The sequence below is a fragment of the Mustela lutreola genome, chromosome 8 (assembly GCF_030435805.1).
Source record: "Mustela lutreola isolate mMusLut2 chromosome 8, mMusLut2.pri, whole genome shotgun sequence".
NCBI lineage: Eukaryota > Metazoa > Chordata > Mammalia > Carnivora > Mustelidae > Mustela > Mustela lutreola.
This window is the reverse complement of record NC_081297.1, coordinates 74,352,691-74,375,561: the sequence shown is the minus strand read 5'-3', so window position 1 is coordinate 74,375,561 and position 22,871 is coordinate 74,352,691. Positions and strand designations below refer to the sequence as shown.

General features: G+C 36.2%; 1 protein-coding gene and 1 long non-coding RNA gene across 2 annotated transcripts in view; one reads left to right on the top strand and one right to left on the bottom strand.

Moving 5' to 3' along the window:
* Window positions 1–8,176: 8,176 nt before the first annotated feature.
* LOC131838877 (uncharacterized) lies at window positions 8,177–20,256 on the top strand. The gene is made up of 4 exons (XR_009356731.1): window positions 8,177–8,894; window positions 15,103–15,323; window positions 15,650–15,807; window positions 20,164–20,256. It is a non-coding gene; the product is annotated as an uncharacterized LOC131838877 (long non-coding RNA).
* Window positions 16,292–22,871, bottom strand: part of SLC2A13 (solute carrier family 2 member 13) — a 374,984-nt gene continuing 368,404 nt past the window's right edge. Inside the window, exon 10 of the mRNA XM_059185645.1 lies at window positions 16,292–21,385. Coding sequence (XP_059041628.1) covers window positions 21,159–21,385 — 227 coding nt within the window. The 3' untranslated portion in view covers window positions 16,292–21,158. The remainder of the gene's footprint in view (window positions 21,386–22,871) is intronic.

Below are 22,871 nucleotides of genomic sequence, written 5' to 3'. Positions count from 1 at the left end.
GTCATTGGGATGGCTACACATACTTTTGAACATGCAACCTTAACACATTAGAAAATCCTGCAGGGTAAAGGAAGTGTATATATATGTTCCAGAATTCTTAATCTTTAAGTCCTCCTTTTGCTCTTCCTATAAAAAGGTAGGTAAGAATTATTTTTAGAGAAATTAAATATGTGCAAAAACCTAGAGGTTATGGGAATAAAATTAATTGAGATAGGCCCTTTCTCAGTGAGTTTTTAACTTAATAAAGGATTAATTCCTTTATTCATTCATGTGTACTTAGTGTAGGCACTGTAAAAGCAATACCCATGTATTAGAAGAAAACAAGATAGATTGATCCCTAGTTACATAAAACTCATGGTTTAGTAGGAGCTCTCATAAAGAGAATATAGAATATCATGATTGAATTATTTATAGAAATGGAGTTAAAATATGTCACTTTTGGCTAGGATGCTCAGGTAAGGCTTTCTGGAAGGTATACTTACAAATATTTTAAGTCAGTGTGAAATTCTAAGTCTTCATTTTTGAGCAGAATGGATATAGGAGGGGTAGAAACCAAATGTAATACTGAAGATGGCAAAAATGGTCATGATTTTCTACCCCTTTCTATATTCACAACTGGTACATTATGATATTGCATATTCTTCAGTTAAGAGGAATCTATTTCTCTGTCCCTGAAATTTGGATAGGTGTCAGAAGTTGATTTTGCCTATAAAATCTAGCAGATGTGACTTTGTGTCAGATCTGAGCCTAGACCTCAAGAGGGGTTGCATATTGATGCTTTCTTAAAAGGATGCTCAGCTGTGTTGGAAAATTCTGGGCAAGCCAGCTGAAGGAGGAAAGACCACATAGAAGAGAGTTGAGCCATCCCAGCTGAGGCCCTCTTGGACAGCTATCACCCCACCCACCCAGTAGCTGACCTTACGTATTAGAGAGCTCAGCAGTAACACAGGAACTACCCATCTGGGCACAGTCTGAATTGCCAGCCCACCAAATTGTGAGCTAAATAAATATTTGTGAATTTGAAGCCCCTGCAATTTTTTTTTAAACATAGCAACAATTAGCTACTGTAGCATAGTTAATAAGTATAAGTGCATGTAGGGAAGAATGTTTTAATTACCAAGCTCTCAATACCATTTGTATAGTATACATACTTTTGGAAACTTTTTAGCAAGCCAGTTTTATTTCTTGCAGTGAATTCCTATGGCAGATTTCTTTTGGCACACATGGAGTTTGGATTTACAATATGCATGGATTATGTTGCTTTCCAAAAAGTTTGTATCACATTAATAGGAAATAGGTATCCATTTTCACTAAAACAGCATGTTGTAATTTTTTAATGTCTTTGTATGTTTTGATTTTGGGGGTCTACTTATGCTAAGTAAAAGTGATATTAGGGTTTTCTTCAGTTTATATTTTGGTATCACTTATAGGGTAATTTGTGATCAGAAATATGAATCACCAGAGGAAATCAGTGAGGCCCTTGCTTTCCTATATTTAATAGTATAGTGAGGTAGAAAGAATGTGAGATTTGGAGTCCAAGCAATATATCAGAAAATGTAATTTTTTAGAAGATGATATTTCCTCAACTTTTTTCTTGCTTCTCCAAAACTGATAGTGTTTAAAAATTCAGCTATTTTTTTAAATAATGAAATGAAAGTTATATGAAGGAAGTCCAATTTGTGTTTTCTGAATAAACTGTTTTTAAATCTAGTGATCCTGAGTTTGACTAGTCATTTCATGAACAAAAGTATCCCTTTAAATTCGTAAATTAAAGAAGGGACTTCAGGTTTTCTTAAGATTTCTGTATTTATCTCTGGAAAAAATATTTTCTTATGCCTTTAGAATTTTTATTAAATTTAATCTTATACTGCATTCTAAATGGATTTTGAACTTCCCATGGGTTGATGTCCTTCCCTTTTTAAAATTAGCTTACATAGGACCTACCATAATCCTGAGGACAGCCAAGCATATAGGTAGACTTCAGGTAGGCTGGTCATCATCTTACCAGGGAATATGAGGAGAACAGTATTACTGAGAATAGAATTTTATTACATGATTATTTTAACAGGGCTTGGGATACAGTTCAGTGATTACTTTATAGGTTATAGTGTTTCTTTTTTTTTTTTTTTAAGATTTTAATTATTAGAGAGAATGTGGGGAGGAGGGAGAAGAGGGAGAAGGACAAGCAGACTCTGCACTGAGCATAGCCTAAGGTGGGGCTCGATCCCATAACTCTGAGGGCATGGCCTAAGCTGAAATCAGGATCAGACAACCACCTGAACCACCCAGCTGCCCCTAATGTTCTCTGCTTTGAGCTAGCTTGATGGCTTTTTTTTAAAGGGCAATAAAATAATTTGTTAATTAAATTAATAGTTAATTTATTTATATACAGTGCATATTTTATAATTGCTTATTGATGATAGCAAGGTTATATTACCATAAACTATTTTTGAGACATGCCATATTGCTTTTTAAAATTTTACTTCAAAAAAAATTTTTTTAAAGATTTTATTTATTTGACAGAGAGAGATCACAAGTAGGCAGAGAGGCTGGCAGAGAGAAGGGGAAGCAGGTTCCCTGCCAAGCAGAGAGCCCGATGTGGGGCTCGATCTCAGGACCCTGAGATCATGACCTGAGCCGAAGGCAGAGGCTTTAACCCACTGAGCCACCCAGACACCCCTACTTCAAAAATTTTTTATTCCAATATAGTTAACATACAGTGTTAATTAGTTTCAGGAATAAAATATAGGTAATTCAGTAATTCTATACATTACTCTATGCTCATCAAGGTAAACATAGCACTTAATTCCCTTTGCCTATGTCACCTTCCCCCCATCCCCCATCTCCCTTCTGGTAACTTATCAGTTTGTTCTCTATAGTTAAGACTTTTTTTTTTTTTTTTGTCTTGATGTTGTTTATTTCTTAAATTCCATATATGAGAGAATCATATAGTATTTGTCTTTTTTCGACTAACTTACTGCACTTAGTATTATACCCTTTAAGTTCATCCAAGTTGTTGCAAATGGCAAGATTTCATTCTTTTTTAATGGCTGAATAATATTCCATTATATGTATATACCACTTCTTCATTCATCTATGAATACTTGGAACAGTTGGGCTGCTTCGATAATTTGGCTATTATAAATAATGCAATGAATATAGGGTTGTATATATCTTTTTGAATTAGTGTTTTGTATTTTTTGGGTAAGTACCTAGTAGTGCAATAACTAGATCATATGACAATTCTATTTTTGGTTTTTTTGAGGAACTTCCATACTGTTTTCCACAATGGCCACACCAGTTTGCATTCCTACCCATAGGGTATAAGGATTCTTTTTTTTTTTTTCTTTATAATTTTTTTTATTTTTTATTAACATATAATGTATTATTTGCCCCAGGGGTACAGGTCTGTGGATCGCCAGGTTTACACACTTGACAGCACTCACCATAGCACATACATTCCCCAATGTCCATAATCCAACCACCCTCTTCCTCCGCCCCCTCCCCCTGGCAACTCTCAGTTTGTTTTGTGAGATTAAGAGTCTCTTATGTTTCGTCTCCCTCCTGATCCCACCTTGTTTCATTTATTCCTTTCCTACCCCTCTACCCCCCCCATGATGCCTCTCAACTTCCTCATATCAGGGAGATCATATGATAATTTTTTCTCTGATTGACTTATTTTGCTAAACATAATATCCTCTAGTTCTATCCTTGTCATCGCAAATGGCAAGATTTCATTTCTTTTGATGGCTGCATAGTATTCCATTGTGTGTGTGTGTGCGTGCGTGCGCGTGCACGCATGTCTGTGTGTCTCTGTGTGTGTCTGTGTGTATACCACATCATCTCTATCCGTTCATCTGTTGATGGACATCTAGGTTCTTTCCATAGTTTGGCTGTTGTGGACATTGCTGCTATACACATTCAGGTGCACGTGCCCCTTCAGATCACTACATTTGTATCTTTAGGGTAAATACCCAGTAGTGTGGTTGCTGGGTCGTAGGGTAGCTCTGTTTTCAACTTTTTGAGGAACCTTCATGCCGTTTTCCAGAGTGGTTGCACCAGCTTGTGTTCCCACCAACAAGTGTAGGTGGGAATGCATCTTCGGCAGCATCTGTCATTTCCTGACTTGTTAATGTTAGCCATTCTGACTGTTGTGAGGTGGTATCTCACTGTGGTTTTGATTTGTATTTCCCTGATGCTGAGTGATGTTGAGCACTTTTTTATGTGTCTATTGGCCATCTGGATGTCATCTTTGCAGAAATGTCTGTTCATATCCTCTGCCCATTTCTTGATTGGATTATTTGTTCTTTGGGTGTTGAGTTGGGCATGAGGATTCTTTTCTCCACATCCTTGCCAACATTTGTTCTTTCTTGTGTTTTTTATTTTAGCCATTCTGACAGGTGTGAGGTGATACCTTATTGTGATTTTGATTTGCATTTCCCTAATGATGAGTGATGTTGAGCATCTTTTCATATGTCTATTGGCCATCTCTGTGTCTTCTTTGGAGAAATGCCTGTTTTTGTCTTCTGCCCCATTTTAATTGTATTATTTGGTTTTTCTGGTGTTGAATTGTATAAGTTCGTTATATATTTTGGATACTAACCCTTTATTGGATTTGTCATTGCAAATATATTTTCCCATTCAGTTGGTTGTCTTTTAATTTTGTTGATTCCTTTGTTGTGTAGAATCTTTTTATTTTTGTGTAGTCCCAATAGTTTATTTTGCTTTTGTTTTCCTTGCCTTAGGACAGATATCTAAAAACATGTTGTTTTGGCCAATGTCAGAGAGATTACTGCCTGTTCTCTCTAATAGGATTTTTATCTTTTCAGCTCTCACATTCAGGTCTTTAATCTATTTTGAATTTATTTTTGTGTATGGTGTAAGAAGGTGCTCCAGTTTCATTCTTTTTGCATTTACATGTCCAGTTTAACTAACATCCTTTTTTGAAGAAAGGTTTTTTTTTCCTATTGCATATTCGTCCATCCTTTGTCAAAGATTAATAGACCTTATCAGTGTAGGTTTATTTCTGGGCTCTTTATCCTGTTTAATTGACCTGTGTCGTCTGTTTTTGTGCCTGTACCATACTCTCTTTGGATTACTACAGCTTTGTGGTATAACTTGTGAAATCTGGAATTGTGGTACCTCCAGTTGTTTTTCTTTTTTTTCTTTCTTTCTTTTTTAAAGATTTTATTTATTTATTTGACAGAGAGAGATCACAAGTAGGCAGAGAGGCAGACAGAGCCACCCAAGTGTCCCCATCTACTGCATTTCTATACACCAATAATGAAGCAGCAGAAAGAAAAATGAAAAAAAAAATCCCACTTATGGTTGCACCAAAAATAATAAAATACCTAGAGTGTTGAGCAGAAAGCCCGATGCGGAACTCGATCCCAGGACCCTGAGATCATGACCTGAGCAGAAGGTCATGGCTACAGGTTTGTCAATGTTTTTGATCTTTTCAAAGAAGCAGCTCCTGGTTTCATTGATCTGTTTTATTTTTATTTCCTCTTTGATTTTTTGGTTAACCCATTCATTGTTTAGTAACATGTTATTTAACCTCCACGATTTTTTGTTGTGGTTGATATTTTTTTCTAGTGCTGTGGTTAGATAAGATGCAAGGCCTGACTTCGATCTCTTTGAATTTGTTGAGATTTTATTTGTGGCCTAACATGGTATCTCTTAAGGAGAATATTCCATGTGCACTTGAAAAGAATATATTTTCTGTTTTAGGATACAATGTTCTGAATATATGTTAGATATGTCTGTTCCAGTATGTCATTCAAAGCCATTGTTTCCTTCCACTGTTTCATTCCATCTGGATGATCTTTCCAGTGATGTAAGTGGGGTGTTAAAGTCCCCACCTATTATTGTATTACTATAGGTTACTTCCTTTGTGTTTGTTATTGTTTCATGTATTTGGGTGTTCCGATGTTTGATGCATAAATATTTACAATTGTTATATCTTACTGTTGGACTATCCCCTGCCCTTCTTTGTGTCTTGTTATAGTCTGTGGTTTAAAGTCTTCTTTACTTGATACAAGTATTGCTACTTGGGCCTTTTCCCACATCTGTTTGCATTTAAATGCTTCTCCATCTCTTTCTTCACTTTAAATCTGCATGTGTCTGTAGGTCTTAAATGAGCCTATTGTAGGCAGCATAGATAGGGGTCTTGCTTTTTTATCCATTGTCACCCCATGTCTTTTGATTGGAGTGTTTTTTTTCTTTTAGCACTTTGAATATATCATGCCTGTGAAGTTTCTGCTGAAGTATTAGCTGATAACCTTATGGGATTTCCCTTGCAAGCAATGATTTTCTCTTGCTGCTTTTAAAATTCGTTATCATGACTTTTTACCATTTTAATTATTGTGTGTCTTAGTGGGGACCTCCTTGGGTTGATTTTGTTGGGAACTCTGTGCCTCCTGGATCTGGATTTCTGTTTCCTTCCCCAGATTTGGTAAGTTTTCAGCTATTTCTTCAAATATATTTTCTGCCCCTTTGCTCTCTTTTCTCCTTCTGAGGTCCCTGTAATGAGAATGTTATCACAGTAAGCCTGACATCTGATCATGTTTCTGAGTTCCCTAGTTCTGTTTTTATTTTGTATCATTTTTCCCCCTCTCATCTTTTTAGTTTGATTGCTTTCATTAGTCTGCCTCCAAATCACTGATCTGTTTTTCTGCTTCTTCTATTCTCTTTAGTGTATTTTTAATTTCAGTTATTGATTTCTTTCTTTCTTTCTTTTTTTTTTTTTTTTTTAAAGATTTTATGTATTTATTTGACAGAGAGAAATCACAAGTAGATGGAGAGGCAGGCAGAGAGAGAGAGGGAAGCAGGCTCCCTGCCGAGCAGAGAACCCGATGCGGGACTCGATCCCAGGATCCCGAGATTATGACCTGAGCCGAAGGCAGCAGTTTAACCCACTGAGCCACCCAGGCGCCCCCAGTTATTGATTTCTTCATCTCGATTGTTTTTTTTTTGTTTTGTTTTCTGTCTTGTAAAGAGTCTCACTGAGGTTCTCCACTTGTCTCAAGTCCAGTGGAATATTGTTATGATTATTATTTTAAATTTTCTATATTATTTACCTGTATTTTGCTTAAGTTTCTTCCTGTGGTTGTCTTGTTCTGTCATTCATTTGGGACATATTCCTCTGTCTCATTTTATCTGAGTATCCTTGTCTTTTGCTGTGTTTTACAGAAGTCAGCTATGTCTCCTACTCTTGAAGACCTTATGAAGAAGTCCTGTAGTGCCCTGCCTTGCAGTGTCTCCTGTTCACCAGATCCTGGCATTTCAGGGGTGTCTCCCATGTGCATTGTGTTTGCCCTGCTGTTGTGGCTGAGCTCATGTTGCCTTCAGTTTAGTTATCTGTAGTGGCTCTCTTTGCTTATTGTGGGCAGTGTTTGGTTCCTGTGCTCATAGTGGGCCAGTCTGGTCCCCCTTCAGCTTGAGTTAGGTCAGACCAGGTGTTTGTCATGGATGCAGTAGCACTGAGCTGCACTGCTCTTTCTGTTTTGTCCCCTGAGAAGCTATGGTTGGTGGGTTGAGCTTGCAGTCAGACCAGCTGTCTGCCCCCAGCTCTTTGCTGGAGCCACAGTCTGACTGGTGTATGTGGTCATCTTTCCCTCTCTCTGGAGAAGTCAGTCTGGAATGCTACTGGCCCCTGTTGGGGCTGCTTGCACACTGTCAGACTTGTGACATTGCTTTAGGTGCATCAGGCCAAGAGTGTATTAGAGAGGGTGGGTCAGCAAGGTTTATGCTGGTCTGCTGTGGGAGGAGACCTGAGGTGGAGGCCTGTCTGGAGGGGGTCTGTCTGTCAGAGAATGCAGGGTAGGGCTCATTTTTAGCAAGTTAGTTCGCTAGTTTTGGTAGCTTGGGAGGTGTGGGAGGGAAGTGGCTCATTTGTGCCCCACACTCCCAGTCTCCTAAGGATCCCTGCAACTACAGCACATGCTCTGAATTAGTAAACAGATCTCCCTCCTGTATGCCCCAAGGGATTTTCAAGCTGCTCCTTCTATGCTGTATCTTTGTGGGGCTGTTTGTTTTGCTGTCTCTCTAAGAACAGGACTAAATTTCCTCTGGCCCCCCACCCCCAGGTCTCCCTGAGCTGAGCCCACTGATTTTTAAAGTTCCAGGTTTTAAGTCCTTATGGTTGTAAGGACTTACTCTTCAGCCCTTCTGGTTTTCAAAGCCAAATATTATGGGGAGTCTTCTTTCCCCTGTGGGATCCGTGGTGTGAATCTGTTTCAGTCCCGTTTCTGCACCTGTGGTGTTCCTCCCTCCAGTGGACAGTGTGACGGTTCCCTTTGGCTCTGGACTGTATCTCTGTCCTCACTACCTTCTTTGATGTGGCCTCTTCTCTACATTTAGCTGTGGGGAGTTCTGTCAGTCTTCAGGTTCTTTTCTGTGTTTTTTTATACTCATGTGAATGTTACCTGGTTACATCTGTGGGATGAAGTGAGCTTAGGATCCTCCTACTCTACCATCTTCTCCAGAAGCCTGGATGGCTTTTTTAGAAAGGCTAGTTTAGAAAGTTAATCAGGTTCCTTTCTACAGTTGAACACTGCCCCCCCCCCCCCCCCGCTATTTATGGAGGGAGGAAGAGGTCATGTAACTAACCAGTTATACCAATTATGTTTATTAGGTGTGTTTGATAAATGAACTTTACTGTCTAGCAACTTGAGGGCTTTCCTGTTGGCACTTGCAGGTTCCCTGAGACTTCTGATTAAACCTTAGAAATAAATGTAATTTGTTTATTTTTGGTATCTAAAGGTACCCCTGCCTTGGAGCTCTGAAACATCCATGCTCTTGGTGAATGCTTTTGACAAGACTTCAGTGTCTTCCGGTCACTTGCCCAGTTATTCCTTCTGGTGGGAAAAAGACTTCTTAAAGCACACAAAAAGGTATCGTGTCTACCCCACCTGGAGTTTTTAAAATTGTATTTTACAAAGTTGAGGAAGCTTATTAGGTTTCCAGTTTGGTATATAAAGGGCTTGGAAGGTCATACCCCATCCTGACAACAATTAAAAGGCGAACAAATTGAATATAAACAACTCTTCCACATGGAAAAGTGATGTTATGGGGCAAATCACTGCACACACAATTGGGGACAGAGAGAAAGACAGAGAATCACAATTTACCTAAGCATAAAGTCTACAGCAGAAACATTCATGGGAACCAATGCCAAGGTAGGAAACCTAAATTAACTGATGGATTGCTGGAGGCTCAGTGTGCCAAGTCTGAAAGTGAAACATTCCAGAAGGGTGCAGTCATAGTGGGCTTCTTACATTTTTTGAATTTTATTTCTAAGAGCTCTACGACGTTCTAACAGTGAAGGTTGGAGAAAGATTCTCTGAGGTGCCTGGCAGGAGGAGGGGAAAAGGAATCAATTGTAAATAGACCACAGCAAGCCATTCTTCTTTTCTTCTTTTTCTTTTCTTTTATTTATTTGAGAGAGAGAAAGTGAGACAGAGAGCATGAGAGGAGAAGGTCAGAGGGAGAAGCAGACTCCCCATGGAGCTGGGGGCCCAATGTGGGACTCGACCTCGGGACTCCAGGATCATGATCTGAGCTGAAGGCTGTTGCCCAACCAACTGAGCCCCCCAGGTGCCCAAGCAAGCCATTCTTCTTCTTCTTCTTCTTCTTCTTCTTTTTTTTTTTTTAAAGATTTTATTTATTTATTTGATAGAGATCACAAGTAGGCAGAGAGGCAGAGAGAGAGAGGAGGAAGCAGGCTCCCCGCGGAGCTGAGAGCCTGATGCAGGACTCAATCCCAGGATCCTGAGATCATGACCTGAACCGAAGGCAGAGGCTTAACCCACTGAGCCACCCAGGCACCCCAAGCTATTCTTCTTAACAAGGCCTGCCCTCCAGAGAAAATATGTTACCAGAGCCTAACTTGATTGAGCTTTATCAGAGTCTAATTGACCAAGGGAAAAAAACTACCCAACTCCGGCTCTTTCTAGCCATCCTCTCCCGCCAAAGGGAAAGAAAAAACTGAAAATTTTTTTGTGAAGTTTATATCTCAGGGGCATAGGCTCATTAAGACTGAGACCTTCTCATAGGATTATGGAACAGTTCCTCTCCTCCTACCACTATATCACTAAAGGCCTATTTACAGGCCTATTTATCTTTTACCTACTACATCATGTCCATGTTTCAACAAAAAATTACAAAGTATACTAAAAGGAAAAAAAAAAAACCAGTTTGAGGCGACAGCAAACATCAGAACCAGATTCAGATATAGTAAGGATATTGAAATCATCAGATTGAGACTTTAAACAACTATGACTAAGATATTAAAGACTCTAATGTGAGACATCTGAGTAGCTCAGTTAACTGCCTTTAGCTTAGGTCATGATTCCAGGGCCTGAGCCCTGCAGCAGGGAGCCTGCTTCTCTCTCTCCCTCTGCCTGCCACTCCCCCTGCTTGTGGTCTCTCTCTGTCAGATAAATATTTTTTTTTTTTTAAAGATTCTAATGTAAAAATTAGACAACATGAAAGAACAGTTGGTTAATTTAAGCAGAGAGATGGAAATTCTAAGAAAGAATAAAACATGCTAGAGATAAACATTGTAACTGTAGTAAAACATGCCTTTGTTGGATTCATTAATAGGCCAGACATAGCTCAGGAAATAATCTCCAAACTTGATGATATGTTAGTAGAAACTCTTAAAACTAAAAAGCAAAGAGAAAAAAGATTTTTAATAATTGCACAGACTATCCAAGAACTTTGGGTAAGTACCAAAGTTATACATACAAGGAGAATACTAGAATGATAAGGAGAAAGGAATAGAAGAAATACTGCAGGTTATAAGGACTTATGGACAAATTTATGTCCCATAACAAACCAAGGATCTAGGAAGCTCATATAAATGCTAAAAACCCCCACAAAAATCAAAACAACAAAAAACCCAACTACACCCAGGCATGTCATATTCAAACTGTGGAAAATGAAGATGAAAACTCTTTCTCCAATAAAAGCTTTTCTCCAAAAGCTGGAGGACATAAACACCTTATTTAAAGAGCAAAGATGAATATTACATCTGACTTCCCAGAAGCCCAAGGATGCAAACAGAGAGTAGAGTGAAATATTTGAAATGAGAGGAAAACATCTACCACCTTGAATTCTAGATCCTGCAAAAGTATCCTTCTAAAGTGATAAAGACTTTTTCTCAGACAGAAATTGAGGGAATGTGTTGCCAGGTAGACCTGCCTTGTAAACAATGTTAAAATAAGAAAAATTCTCCAGAGATAAAGTGATACAGATCAGAAACTTGGACCTGCATAAAGAAAAGAAGACATTAGAGAAGGAATGAATGTATAGGGAAAGCTTTTATTTTTCCTATTCTTAGTTGATTGAACAGATAAGTTTGTTTGGAATAATAGCAAAAGCAACAATGTGTGCAATGTGTAGCTTATGTACAAGTGAAATGAATGATACCAGTGACATAAGGGATGGGGAATTAGGAATATTTGACTCTTCTAATCTGTGAAAGAGTGTAATATTATTTGAAAGTGGACTTGAATTAGTTGCATATGTACATTGCAGACTCTAGGGAAACCACTAAAATGAAAGTATATTTGATATGCTAAAAGAGGAATGGAATAATATAATATGCTCAATAATAACCCCAAAAATGGAAAAAGTAGAAAACAAAAATAGGAATAGAGAACAAAAGCAACAAATAGAAAACAGTAACAAACATGGTAGATATTTCGTCACCCTGTTAATGGTCTAAATACACCAATAAAGAGCAGATTGTCAGGTGACAAAAAATAAGACCCAGCTGTATGCTGTCTTTAAGAAACCACTTTAATTATAAAGACACATGCAGATTAAAAGTAAAGGGATGGAGAAAGATATACCTTGCTAACATTAAAGAAAAGAAAGTTGGAATAGTTATTTTAACTTCAGACAGCAGACTTCAGAGTAAGGAAGCTTATTAGGATTCTGTGGGTTAATTTATAAATGTTAATTTGGGCATATTTTAGAAATTGCTGATCATTTTAGACTTTAAATTACAGTCCTTTCATATTTACTTCTAAATGTTATTGTCAGTTTTATCCAGTAGTTACGTTTTAGTTTCTAAGTCCATAACCAGTGACCTTGCAGGAAAAAGTAAAGTATAAAAATTTTCAAGCAGAGGCAATTATAAAATTTTCCATGATAAAGTTCATTGTAAAAAAGAAAATAAATAATACTTGTTAAAAATGACTTTGGCACAAATTGACCTGTTTTTACTTAAGTTACTTACTTTCTGTGACTGAGGTTATTTCCTCATCCATACAATAAAGATACTCATGCTACTTTTTATACAGGGTTTTGTGAAGAGAAGATAAAATAATGTATATAAAGTATATAGAATATGTGTTTTTATTCCATAAAAGGAATGTAGAAATAGAATAGTATAAAAGATACAAATTGCACCCCAACCTTCCTTGCTATCCTAATTAGATTTTCTCCTCCTCTAATAGGAGAAAGAAACCAAATTTGTCATCCAAATGTGTTTATGTGAATACACATGCCTTCATATGCCATATAGAATTTGCTGTTTGATTAAAACAGCTTTACTATACAGAGATTGATTTATGAAACATGCTCTCTAATATTGGACTGGTACCATGGTATCATTTTTTTAAAATTTTAAATTTTTTTATTAACATCTAATGTATTATTAGCCCCAGGGGTACAGGTCTGTGAATCTCCGGGTTTACACACTTCATATCACATACCCAATGTCCATAACCCCGCAACCCCCATGGTATCATTTTAATGATTTTTCCGCAGCCCATTAAAACTTCCCCCTGCTCCTTTGTAGGCCACAGGAGCACCTGAGATGCACACATCCATTTGTTCCTTAAATTTTTACTGAGCACATACTATATGCTAGGCACTGTATGAGTGGAGAGTCAGTAGTGAATAATACAAATTCCCTGCTTTCATGCAGTGTATATTCTCATGGGAGAAACAGATAAGAACTAAAAAATAATTTTCAAATAGTGATAAACACTAGGGAAAAAAAAAACAAGTTTACATGATGTATTGGGGAGGAGGGAGTGATTAAATTATATAGTCAAGACAAGCTCTCAGAGGAGATGATTTTGAGCTGAAACCTGAGTGATAAGAAGAAACGGGACACAAAGAATAGGGGTAACAAGCATGCTAGACAGATGTAACACCACATGCAAAGCCCCTGAGGTGGAAATGACTTAGCTTTATGAATTCCTAAGTAACTTGCATATAAATCCACTCAGTTTGTTATTCACTAGATGAGCTAACCATTTGAAAGAAAATGCAGCTGATTCCTTTTTAATGTGTTGATTTAAAAAATCGAATGTAGTGGTTCCACTATTGTGTGCTTAAGAATTATCTGGAGAGTTTGTTAAGATCAGTTCCCTGATCCAAAAAAAGGTGAACTTGGGAAAACAGAATAGAATGGTGGTTACCAGAGGCTAGGGGGTGGGGTGTGAGGATTGGGGAGGTTGTTTAGGAGTATAGACTTGGAACTAGTAGATAGGTCCTGGAGGGCTAATGCACAGCACAGTAATTATAGACAACAGTATTGTATTAATAAACTTCAGAGTTGCTAAGAGACTGGATTAATTGTTTACCACAAAAAGAAATGATAATTATGTGATGTGGTAGACCTATTAGCTAACACTATGGTGGTAAACATTTTGCAATATGTGCATCAAATCAATGCATTGTATACCTTATACAGTGTTACATGTCATTTATATTTCAATTAAAAATATATACTTTCCTGGACTATTTCCCCAGATATTTTGATTCAGCTCAGGTGAGGCTCATAGATTTTCATTTGTAACAAACTCACAGATGATTCCAGTGCTTCTAGTTTGAGGACCACGCTTTCAGAACCACTGTTTTAACAAATCTATTTTGGGTTTAGTATCCATTTGCTAGAAGTAAAACATGTCAGTATTTTCTTTCATGTAAAAAATTAACTTGCTCTGCATGTTGCTTATTGTGCAGTTTTTTTGTGAGTATAGTGGAAAAGCAGATGAAATATTAAAGGTAAAAAAATAGTATCAGTGTTTCATGTTGAACTCATAGCATTTATAATAGCTTAATTTCAGGATAGCCACTTAATAAAGGATTAATGTCATTTTTTATTTGGAGAGAATTTTTTAAAAAGATTTATTTGAGAGTGAGAGCACATGAACCCACAAGTAGGGGGAGGGGCAGAGAGAGAGAATCTTCAAGCAGACTCCCGGCTCTGTGCAGAGCATGATGTGGGCTCCACCTTATAATTCGTGAGCTCTAGACCTGAGCCAAAACCAAGAGCTGTACACTCAACTGACTGAGCCACCCAGGTACCACTCCTCCCCCTTTTTAAAGCATTTGGAGAGAATTTAAAATATTTTTTAAATGCTGGAAGGAATTTAAATGATAGGTTACTGAGATATTCTGAACTTATTTTTGTTTCTTGATTCAGAGATCACACACAGAGAAGTTGTGTATTAAATCCTGTTAAATCTGGAGATTGTGAGAAGGTTGTGTTTTTCATTAACTGTGCCATTCAGGAGGATGCTCATGGGAAGGAGGTGGAGAAGGGAAGAGGAACCTCAGGGTAGTCGGCCGTATCAGCTCCATCCATTCTGGTCAGCAGGAGCTTGGCTGCTGCAGTCATACAGCGTATATGACATAATGTCAAGCCCATGCGCTCCTGCTCCTTGTAATTGTTGCCAGGAGAGGAATTTATAAACACCTTGCTTGTGCTTTGGACAGTGAGACATTAGCAGCATCAGGGATAACATGTGAAGGATGACACTAAGAACAACCAAAGGTTATCCAGCACTTACTATGTGCTATTGCTCTAAGTGCTTTAGATGATTAACTAATATGACCCCCGTAACAAATACATGAGGTAGAGAGTAACATTTCTACTTTATAGACAGGAATTGAGGCAAAGAGTAAGTCAGTGCTTCATATTTGGAGAAAAATCTCCAAAGGTTTTCAGAATTTGTGTCTATAGACCAGGTTAAAATGAGGTAACTGTTTCTTTCTCTGCATACCTTTTAAGAGTTATAACACAGGAATTAATTCCACAATGTCTATTTTGTAATCTTTCTGCCTGGGTCTCACCAGAAGACATCCCAAATGATGACAGAGAGGAAGATTATTGGTGTAGTCCACACAGAAGTTCTGTACTACTTCCTAATGTATGATCTTGGGCAAGTCATCAGAATGTTCTGAACTTAAGTTTAGTACCCAGAAAAGCACTACAATGTTTACCCCACAAGACTGTATAGTTAAATGAAGACTTTGACCACTGATGCAAATATGTACTGCAATATTTAGGTGTCCTGGTGAGTAGAGCCTTTATGCATAATTTATGGGATTTTCTTGGGTCATTCCTGTAGGATTTTTACTTTATCTGCTGGCATCAGAATTCTTGATTAAATGCAACTCCACTTTTTTTTTTTTTTAAGTTTAAAAAAGAAAATATTTATTTGATAGAGAGAAGGAGATCACAAATAGGCAGAGAGAAGGGGAAGCAGGCTCCCGGCCAAGCACAAAGCCCAATGCAGGGCTCAATCCCAGGACCCTGGATCATGACCTGAGCAGAAGGCAGAGGCATAACCCACTAAGCCACCCAGGTACCCCTCCACTTTTTCTTTTTTTTTTTTTGCAGAAGAAAATAAAATTTAATTTTGTGTGCATTGAGAAGCCACCTGAACATGAGATCCCATCTCTATTGTAAGCCTGTGGACAAGTGATCTAGTATCTTTAAGGGATGATCTCATGCTGTTTTGACAGGTGGGCTTAGGATGGCACACCATAACTATGGAGGTAAGTCTTAATAGCTGCCCAGATAATACTATAGAAAATTCTTGCTAATAAAAGCTACAGTTAGGGCAAAATGGCAATGGAGACCAATAGAGTTCCAAAAGGAACTGTCAGATGATCATCCAGCAGGTATTTTGTTTTTATTTACAAAGCAAATAGTTTTTGTCAACCCAACATAATGGCTTATGTCACATCTGGTTTTGACAACAACCAGAAATAATATCTCAAGGGTTCCTAAAGCATTTCATTTCAAAGTTTTATATTTATTAGAATAATTCCTTAGAATAATTTTTAGGTATTATATTTATTTTTAAAGATAGTTGAGTTTATCCATGTTAAAAAGAGGTAAAATATAATTAAAATGAGTAAGAATTGCATAAATATAGAGAGATAACAAAATTTTGTAGATGCCTTTCCTGTGTAACTTAGATCCTAAAATCAAAGGAAGAGAATCAAGAAATAGAAAAGTGCAAAGGAGATAAATGACTAATGAATTGTCATAACTTTTATTTGATTATTTTCATTTACAGTTCTGGCACTGACACTTTTTTTAAAAAAAGATTTTAATTTTATGTAAAGATTGAACTTCAATAAAATAACTTAAAAAATTTACATATACATCACTAAATTTCCATAAAATATACAATACTTTTGATACAGCTATAGGCTAGAATGACTTTGAAGGGAATGATACATAGTCATAATTTTTAAGAGATACCCCATAAGTCACATGTAAGAATAAATATTTATATTGAATTTTCCAAGACATGTGAAGTATTAAATACTATATATATAACATGCACTCAAATTAAAATATACATTTTGAAATACATATTTTAAAAGCATAAAACTCTTGATTTAATCTAGATGTACATTAGAGCTTTTAAATAGAAATCTGAACATTTATTACAAATAAAGATACTCTAACATCAAATGTGATATATAGTCCAAAAGCCTCTAGGAACCAGTTTGGACATGTAGAATATAAAGTTCTACTTTGGCTAGAGTTAAGTCTTATTTTTTTTTTTAACCTTCAAATGAGATGGAATGATGTTAAATTTACTAAAATCATAAAACTTCACAAAATATCGGTTTATAAGTACTTGTACGCTGCATTCCTTTTTCTCATACTGATATGACAAAAATCAAACACATGAACTTAACTGTGTGAAATAAATATATGAATATTACTGCTAAAGAAAGTAGTTATTGAACATTCCATAGACAAATTACTCAAGTGCAAGACTGCTTTATACATATAAAGATTTATAGGAATCACACCATTCTACACTCACAGGCAAATTAAGAGGATAAAATTCTCTCATGTATTTCTGAACATCATTAACACTCTTACAAAATATCTCTTTGATGATTACTGGCACACAAATATTTCCCCCTCTAAAAGACGATGTAAAAGAGAGTTGGTAGCAGTTAGCTATTTGGCATTTTTAAATGATTGCTATTTCCAGAAAACAGCAATATTTCTCACCCAGAAGAACTGAAAGTACTGATAATTGATCTGTTGTTACCAACTGATCACTTCATCAAACTAGCTTGACATTTTTGTACATGAGGCTAAGAAAACTGATAAAAAAGAAAACAGGACATTAAAATCAATCCAGAGAAGAATTCTAAGTCTTTTCATAGGCAGCAGCTATATATTTTATCCACTGTTTAATAGATTCTTCTATAAAGCACATGTTATGAATTCTCTGTCATGGGCCTGCTAGGTCATTTTTTTTATTTGCAGTTAGTAAAAAGATAAAAACTGAAAACTTGTTGCAACAGCTGTATAAATGTAAGTTGTTAGGTGCTAAGTAGAATTTGAGATTTTCTAATCAGGAAAACAGTTAAAAAATATAACTGATTATAACAAAAATCTCATTAATTATTCTTAATTACTGTGCCAATGTGATAAAAATCCTTCCACTCCCTGTCACTATATTATGGTATTTTAAGCCATTAGTGTCATTAAGCTGTGGGACTTTCTTAGATAAGATATAGATAGTATTTTTTAGAATATCCTTCCCCTAGAATCTATAATTACATTTCAATTTTACTTTCCAATATAAAAGTCAAAGGGTAAGTTGTCAGTTAACATTTTTCCTCTTCATTCTTCCTCTAGATAATGGATTTTGAAATGATAGTAAGCAACTTCTAAATTTTTTGTTTTAATTGAATTCTCATTTTAGAGTAACTTAAAAAATAGTATTTAGACTCCATACACTAAAATCTAGCTCAGTGGTAAAATAAAATTATGAAAAAGCACTTGACAACATTACTGTCATAGCATTTTCCATCAGGGGACTAATTATTGCATATGGCTGGGAACAAAATTACAAACGGAAATACTACCTTTTAAATTTAGTTTTGATTTAGATCTTTTACAAATACATTAAAAATAATGTTTTGGGTAATTAATTACTAAGGTACAACAGTCAAAATTATTAGGAATGCTTGTGTTGAAGAAAAATATTAATACCAAATCTTTAAAATTTATCTGACAGCACATTCAGCCCTATGTGTTCAAATGCAGGTGAAGGGTTACATTCTCTTTAGTCTATGGTAGATCTCATCAGCCACCCAAGCTAAGCCTCAAATAGGGGTTACGATTTTCTTTACTACGTGTTCCTAAAACACAATAGGTCTCTAGTGAATTTGCAGCATGCTTAGAAGGAAACCCTAATTTTGGTTAAAAGCATGATGCTTAACCTGTTATAATATGGTAGGTCAAATCATACCATATATAAATTGTCCTACAAAATATACATTTGATGGTATTTCAAATGGAATGTTTTCAAGTTGGTGGTGGTAGCCAAAGATGCTGAGAACTTAAAAGGTACATAATATAAAAAAACCTGCAAAATTCAAATACTTAATTTTTAGTATATTATAAAGGTTCACCAAATCTAAAAATAATACTCTAATTGTATAAGGTTTCTTTTTAAGTAGTTTTTAAAAAAATTATCAATAATCTTTATACTGTGCCAACTGTATTGTACTTCAAAGATAAGGAAATTTGTCTTTATCACTATATAAATAACAAATAGTCCTTTAAAGGAGAGGTTGAGGAGAATAAAGGAGAATGTGGCTAATCTTCCCTGCTACTATGTGCAGTTATGGATATAAAGTTGAATATACGATTTGCTTATGTCAGGGAGAACAGGCCATGTTCTGCTTTAAGAAATAATAAAAGTCCAGTTGCTCCTTTAATAAAGTTACTGTGCATTCAGCACAGCTGAGTACATAAGCATATAGTTAAGGCTATGCATGTAATAAAGAGAAGAATTGAGGCAATTTGGATAAATCAGAAAAATACATTTTTAGAGAGCACTTTATTGGTCTAAATATTTTTTCTTCCCATCATATTCTGATTTTACCACACAATAGCTCATTTTCCACTTTACCTGTGTGAAATATTACACAGATAAGATATTTCTTATGGGATAAGAAATATCAATGATTTTCTCTATTAAATCACATCTCCTTTTCTGGGGGAAAAGATCAATATTAATATCCCCTTAGAAATCAAAGCACCTAATTCAGGGGAAAACAACTCTCTAAAATTTTTTTAATATATGAAATGATCAAAGGAAGAAAACTTTTTTTTTTGGCTGAAGGATATTTAGACCAGTAAAATGACAGTTCAAGCAGTTACCATATTCCTGGTGGCTATGAGAACAAACCTCCTTGGCTACATCTTCAGTTTTGATAATAGTTCTAGGAATAAACCAGACTTCAAGCGAAGAACAAAACATCTTGGGGACTGGCAGAAACACACTGAATTTAGAGATAGCCATCTTTTCACTCCAAAGAGTACCTTATTAGAAGTTTAGAGCCATATTAAAGTCCATCAAACTTACATATTCCTATCTGGCCCCAGACCATTCATATTTTCATTGGAATTAGCAAGTAATTTTTTATATTCTGAATAGCTCTTAAGAGCAAAAATTAGAGTTCATTGATGAATGGGCATAAAAACCAACAAACATTTTGAGAAGACATTGTAGCAATGTATATTATATTAGAACCATTAATCTGTTCCAATAGAAAATCCTAATTTTTAGACAAGAAGGAAAAAAGTCCAAGCAAGTATGAGAAAAAGGAAACACCCACAGACATATCTATGTCTTTTTTTGATAAACTGTCAGGGCAAATGAGAAAAGGGTGTGCAAAATAAAAATGAGTTTATGTTCTTAAAGTAAAAAAAAAGACTATAGTATTATTAAGTAATGTCACAGTTCCCTTAAGAGTTACTAAAAAAACTAAGGAAAAAATTTGTCCCACTATTTAATTAAAACATCAGTAACAGCTGGATTATCTGTCACTGATTTTTTCTTTCTTTCTTTTTTGCTTCAGGAATTACTCGATTAAAAGAAGGGGAAAAATAGTCTGCTAGCAACTATTTGTATTAACACAAATGAAGGCACAAATAGTAGGACTCCAGAGGCGATGAGTGAAGGCATGGTAAGCATCAGGTGATTTTGGCATGAACAGAAACCCTGAAACACAGTCAAAGATCTGGTGCTATTTTGTGTTTATAGTTGCGTACCTAAGTGACTAACTCATATCAGGGATCCATAAAAATGTTTTCTTTCTTACTTTCTAGCAATAAAATATACTTATCAAAACTTGCTACCTTATCTGTGCAAATGTATACTTATCACCAATGCAAAATATATGTATGAAAATAAACCCTAAAAGACCTGCTTTTCATAATGTTCAAAAGGTCCTGTGCAGAGTCAGTTTCTGAAGAACTCTCAAGATCTGATTTGGAGAGAGAGACCAAAATGTGGAATCCACAGGAGATAAGGACAACTGTGCCTCTGTATGAGGTACTTTTGAATTTGTTGAAAGCTTAAACAGAATCTTTCTAATAGCTGATCACAGATACACTTCTTGTCCTTCGGAAAATTTAGGACCAACAGGCCATGTTTTGACAGAAAACACCCTCGGATCTTATCCCAGAATCCTCCTTCATAAGTATATCATACAATTAAGCTAGAATAGACTGATTCTATTGCCACTAATAATTATATATGGTTTTAGGAAAAAAGGATACCACTGAAGTCACTGGATACAATATTCATTTTAGACTACCTCAGGAAGGAATTACATACATTTGTTCAGTAATTATTAGTTTAAAATCTCTAAATATTGTTTTATATTTCTGCTTGTGAAAAAAAAATGTCATCATGGTTGTATCTTCCTCCTAATCAAATATTCTAGATTATGAGGTCATTCAAAACTAGACTGTGGAAAGAACCAGATTAAAAGCAGGGCATTGAGGTCACCAATTGCTGCTTTTGTCCCCCAGGTTTGTTTAAATACCTAAATAAATCAGCATCTGAAAATTATTCTACATCAGAAGCATCGTTGTCAGAAAGATGATAGTTACTTCCCTTCACCCGAATATATTCAATATATCTCCCTTCATCAGAATCTGAAGCGCCACATGTACATAACCTGTTGTCAAAGAGTGATTCTATTTCTTCTAATTTTTTCCCTTTGGTTTCAGGAAGACAGCCATAGATGAAAAGGAGTCCCACACCAGCGAATCCAGCATAAAGGAAGAAGGCTCCTGCAATGGAAAATAATACGTATTTGTAGGTACAGTCCTATGTTGGAAAGAGTACTTGATATTGACTTTTCTTTCTGGTCAATTGTGCCTAACTGGTCTGACATGGATCAAGAAATAACTACCAGCCTGCTTTACTGTTACTGTTCGAGCTCTAGGAACATAATATAATGTATTATTAGTCTTGTAATGCCTAACTAACTCAAGAGGAATGATAAACTGGGTTCAGATATAACTTCTGCTTTGAATCTCTCCTTACTTCCCTGGCTAGAGATCATTGTTCTCTCCTATGTATTTTTAAAGCACTTTGCTGAGGCCCCCATCATCGTTATCAAAAAGTATTATAATTGTCTGCATGAATTTGTGTTTGTCTTGTCTGCTAAACTGCAGGCACTTTGAGGGAGATGTGTTCTTCTGCTTCAGTGTCAAAACTGATCTCCTTGAGGGCTGAGTCTGTATGGCTTGTTTGTGTTTGGGTCCCCAGTGCCTAGAATGATACCTGACACATTGGAGGGTCTAGAAATAAATGTGCTTTTGTTCACTGCCAGATGGAATACACTGGGTAAATAGATCTGAAATGAAGGGCTAAACTAGAAAATATAAAGACATATTTAAAAAATCAAGCTTTAAGCAAAACAGAGCAGTTAAAGACCTGAATAATATTTCTCATTCTGTTGAATCATTACAGAATGGGAAAGACATTTTTTTCTTTTTTTTTATTAATTTTTTATTTTTTATAAACATATATTTTTATCCCCAGGGGTACAGGTCTGTGAATCACCAGGTTTACACACTTCACAGCACTCACCAAAGCACATATCCTCCCCAATGTCCATAATACCACCCCCTTCTCCCAAACCCCCTCCCCCCAGCAACCCTCAGTTTGTTTTGTAAGATTAAGAGTCACTTATGGTTTGTCTCCCTCCCAATCCCATCTTCTTTCATTTATTCTTCTCCTACCCACTTAAGCCCCCATGTTGCATCACCACTTCCTCATATCAGGGAGATCATATGATAGTTGTCTTTCTCTGCTTGACTTATTTCGCTAAGCATGATATGCTCTAGTTCCATCCATGTTGTCACAAATGGCAAGATTTCATTTCTTTTGATGGCTGCATAGTATTCCATTGTGTATATATACCACATCTTCTTGATCCATTCATCTGTTGATGGACATCTAGGTTCTTTCCATAGTTTGGCTATTGTGGACATTGCTGCTATAAACATTCGGGTGCACGTGCCCCTTTGGATCACTACGTTTGTATCTTTAGGGTAAATACCCAATAGTGCAATTGCTGGGTCATAGGGCAGAGAGAAAAACAGAAAGCTTTTCCGCTAAGGTCAGGAACACGGCAGGGATGTCCATTATCACCACTGCTATTCAACATAGTACTAGAGGTCCTAGCCTCAGCAATCAGACAACGAAAGGAAATTAAAGGCATCCAAATCGGCAAAGAAGAAGTCAAATTATCACTCTTCACAGATGATA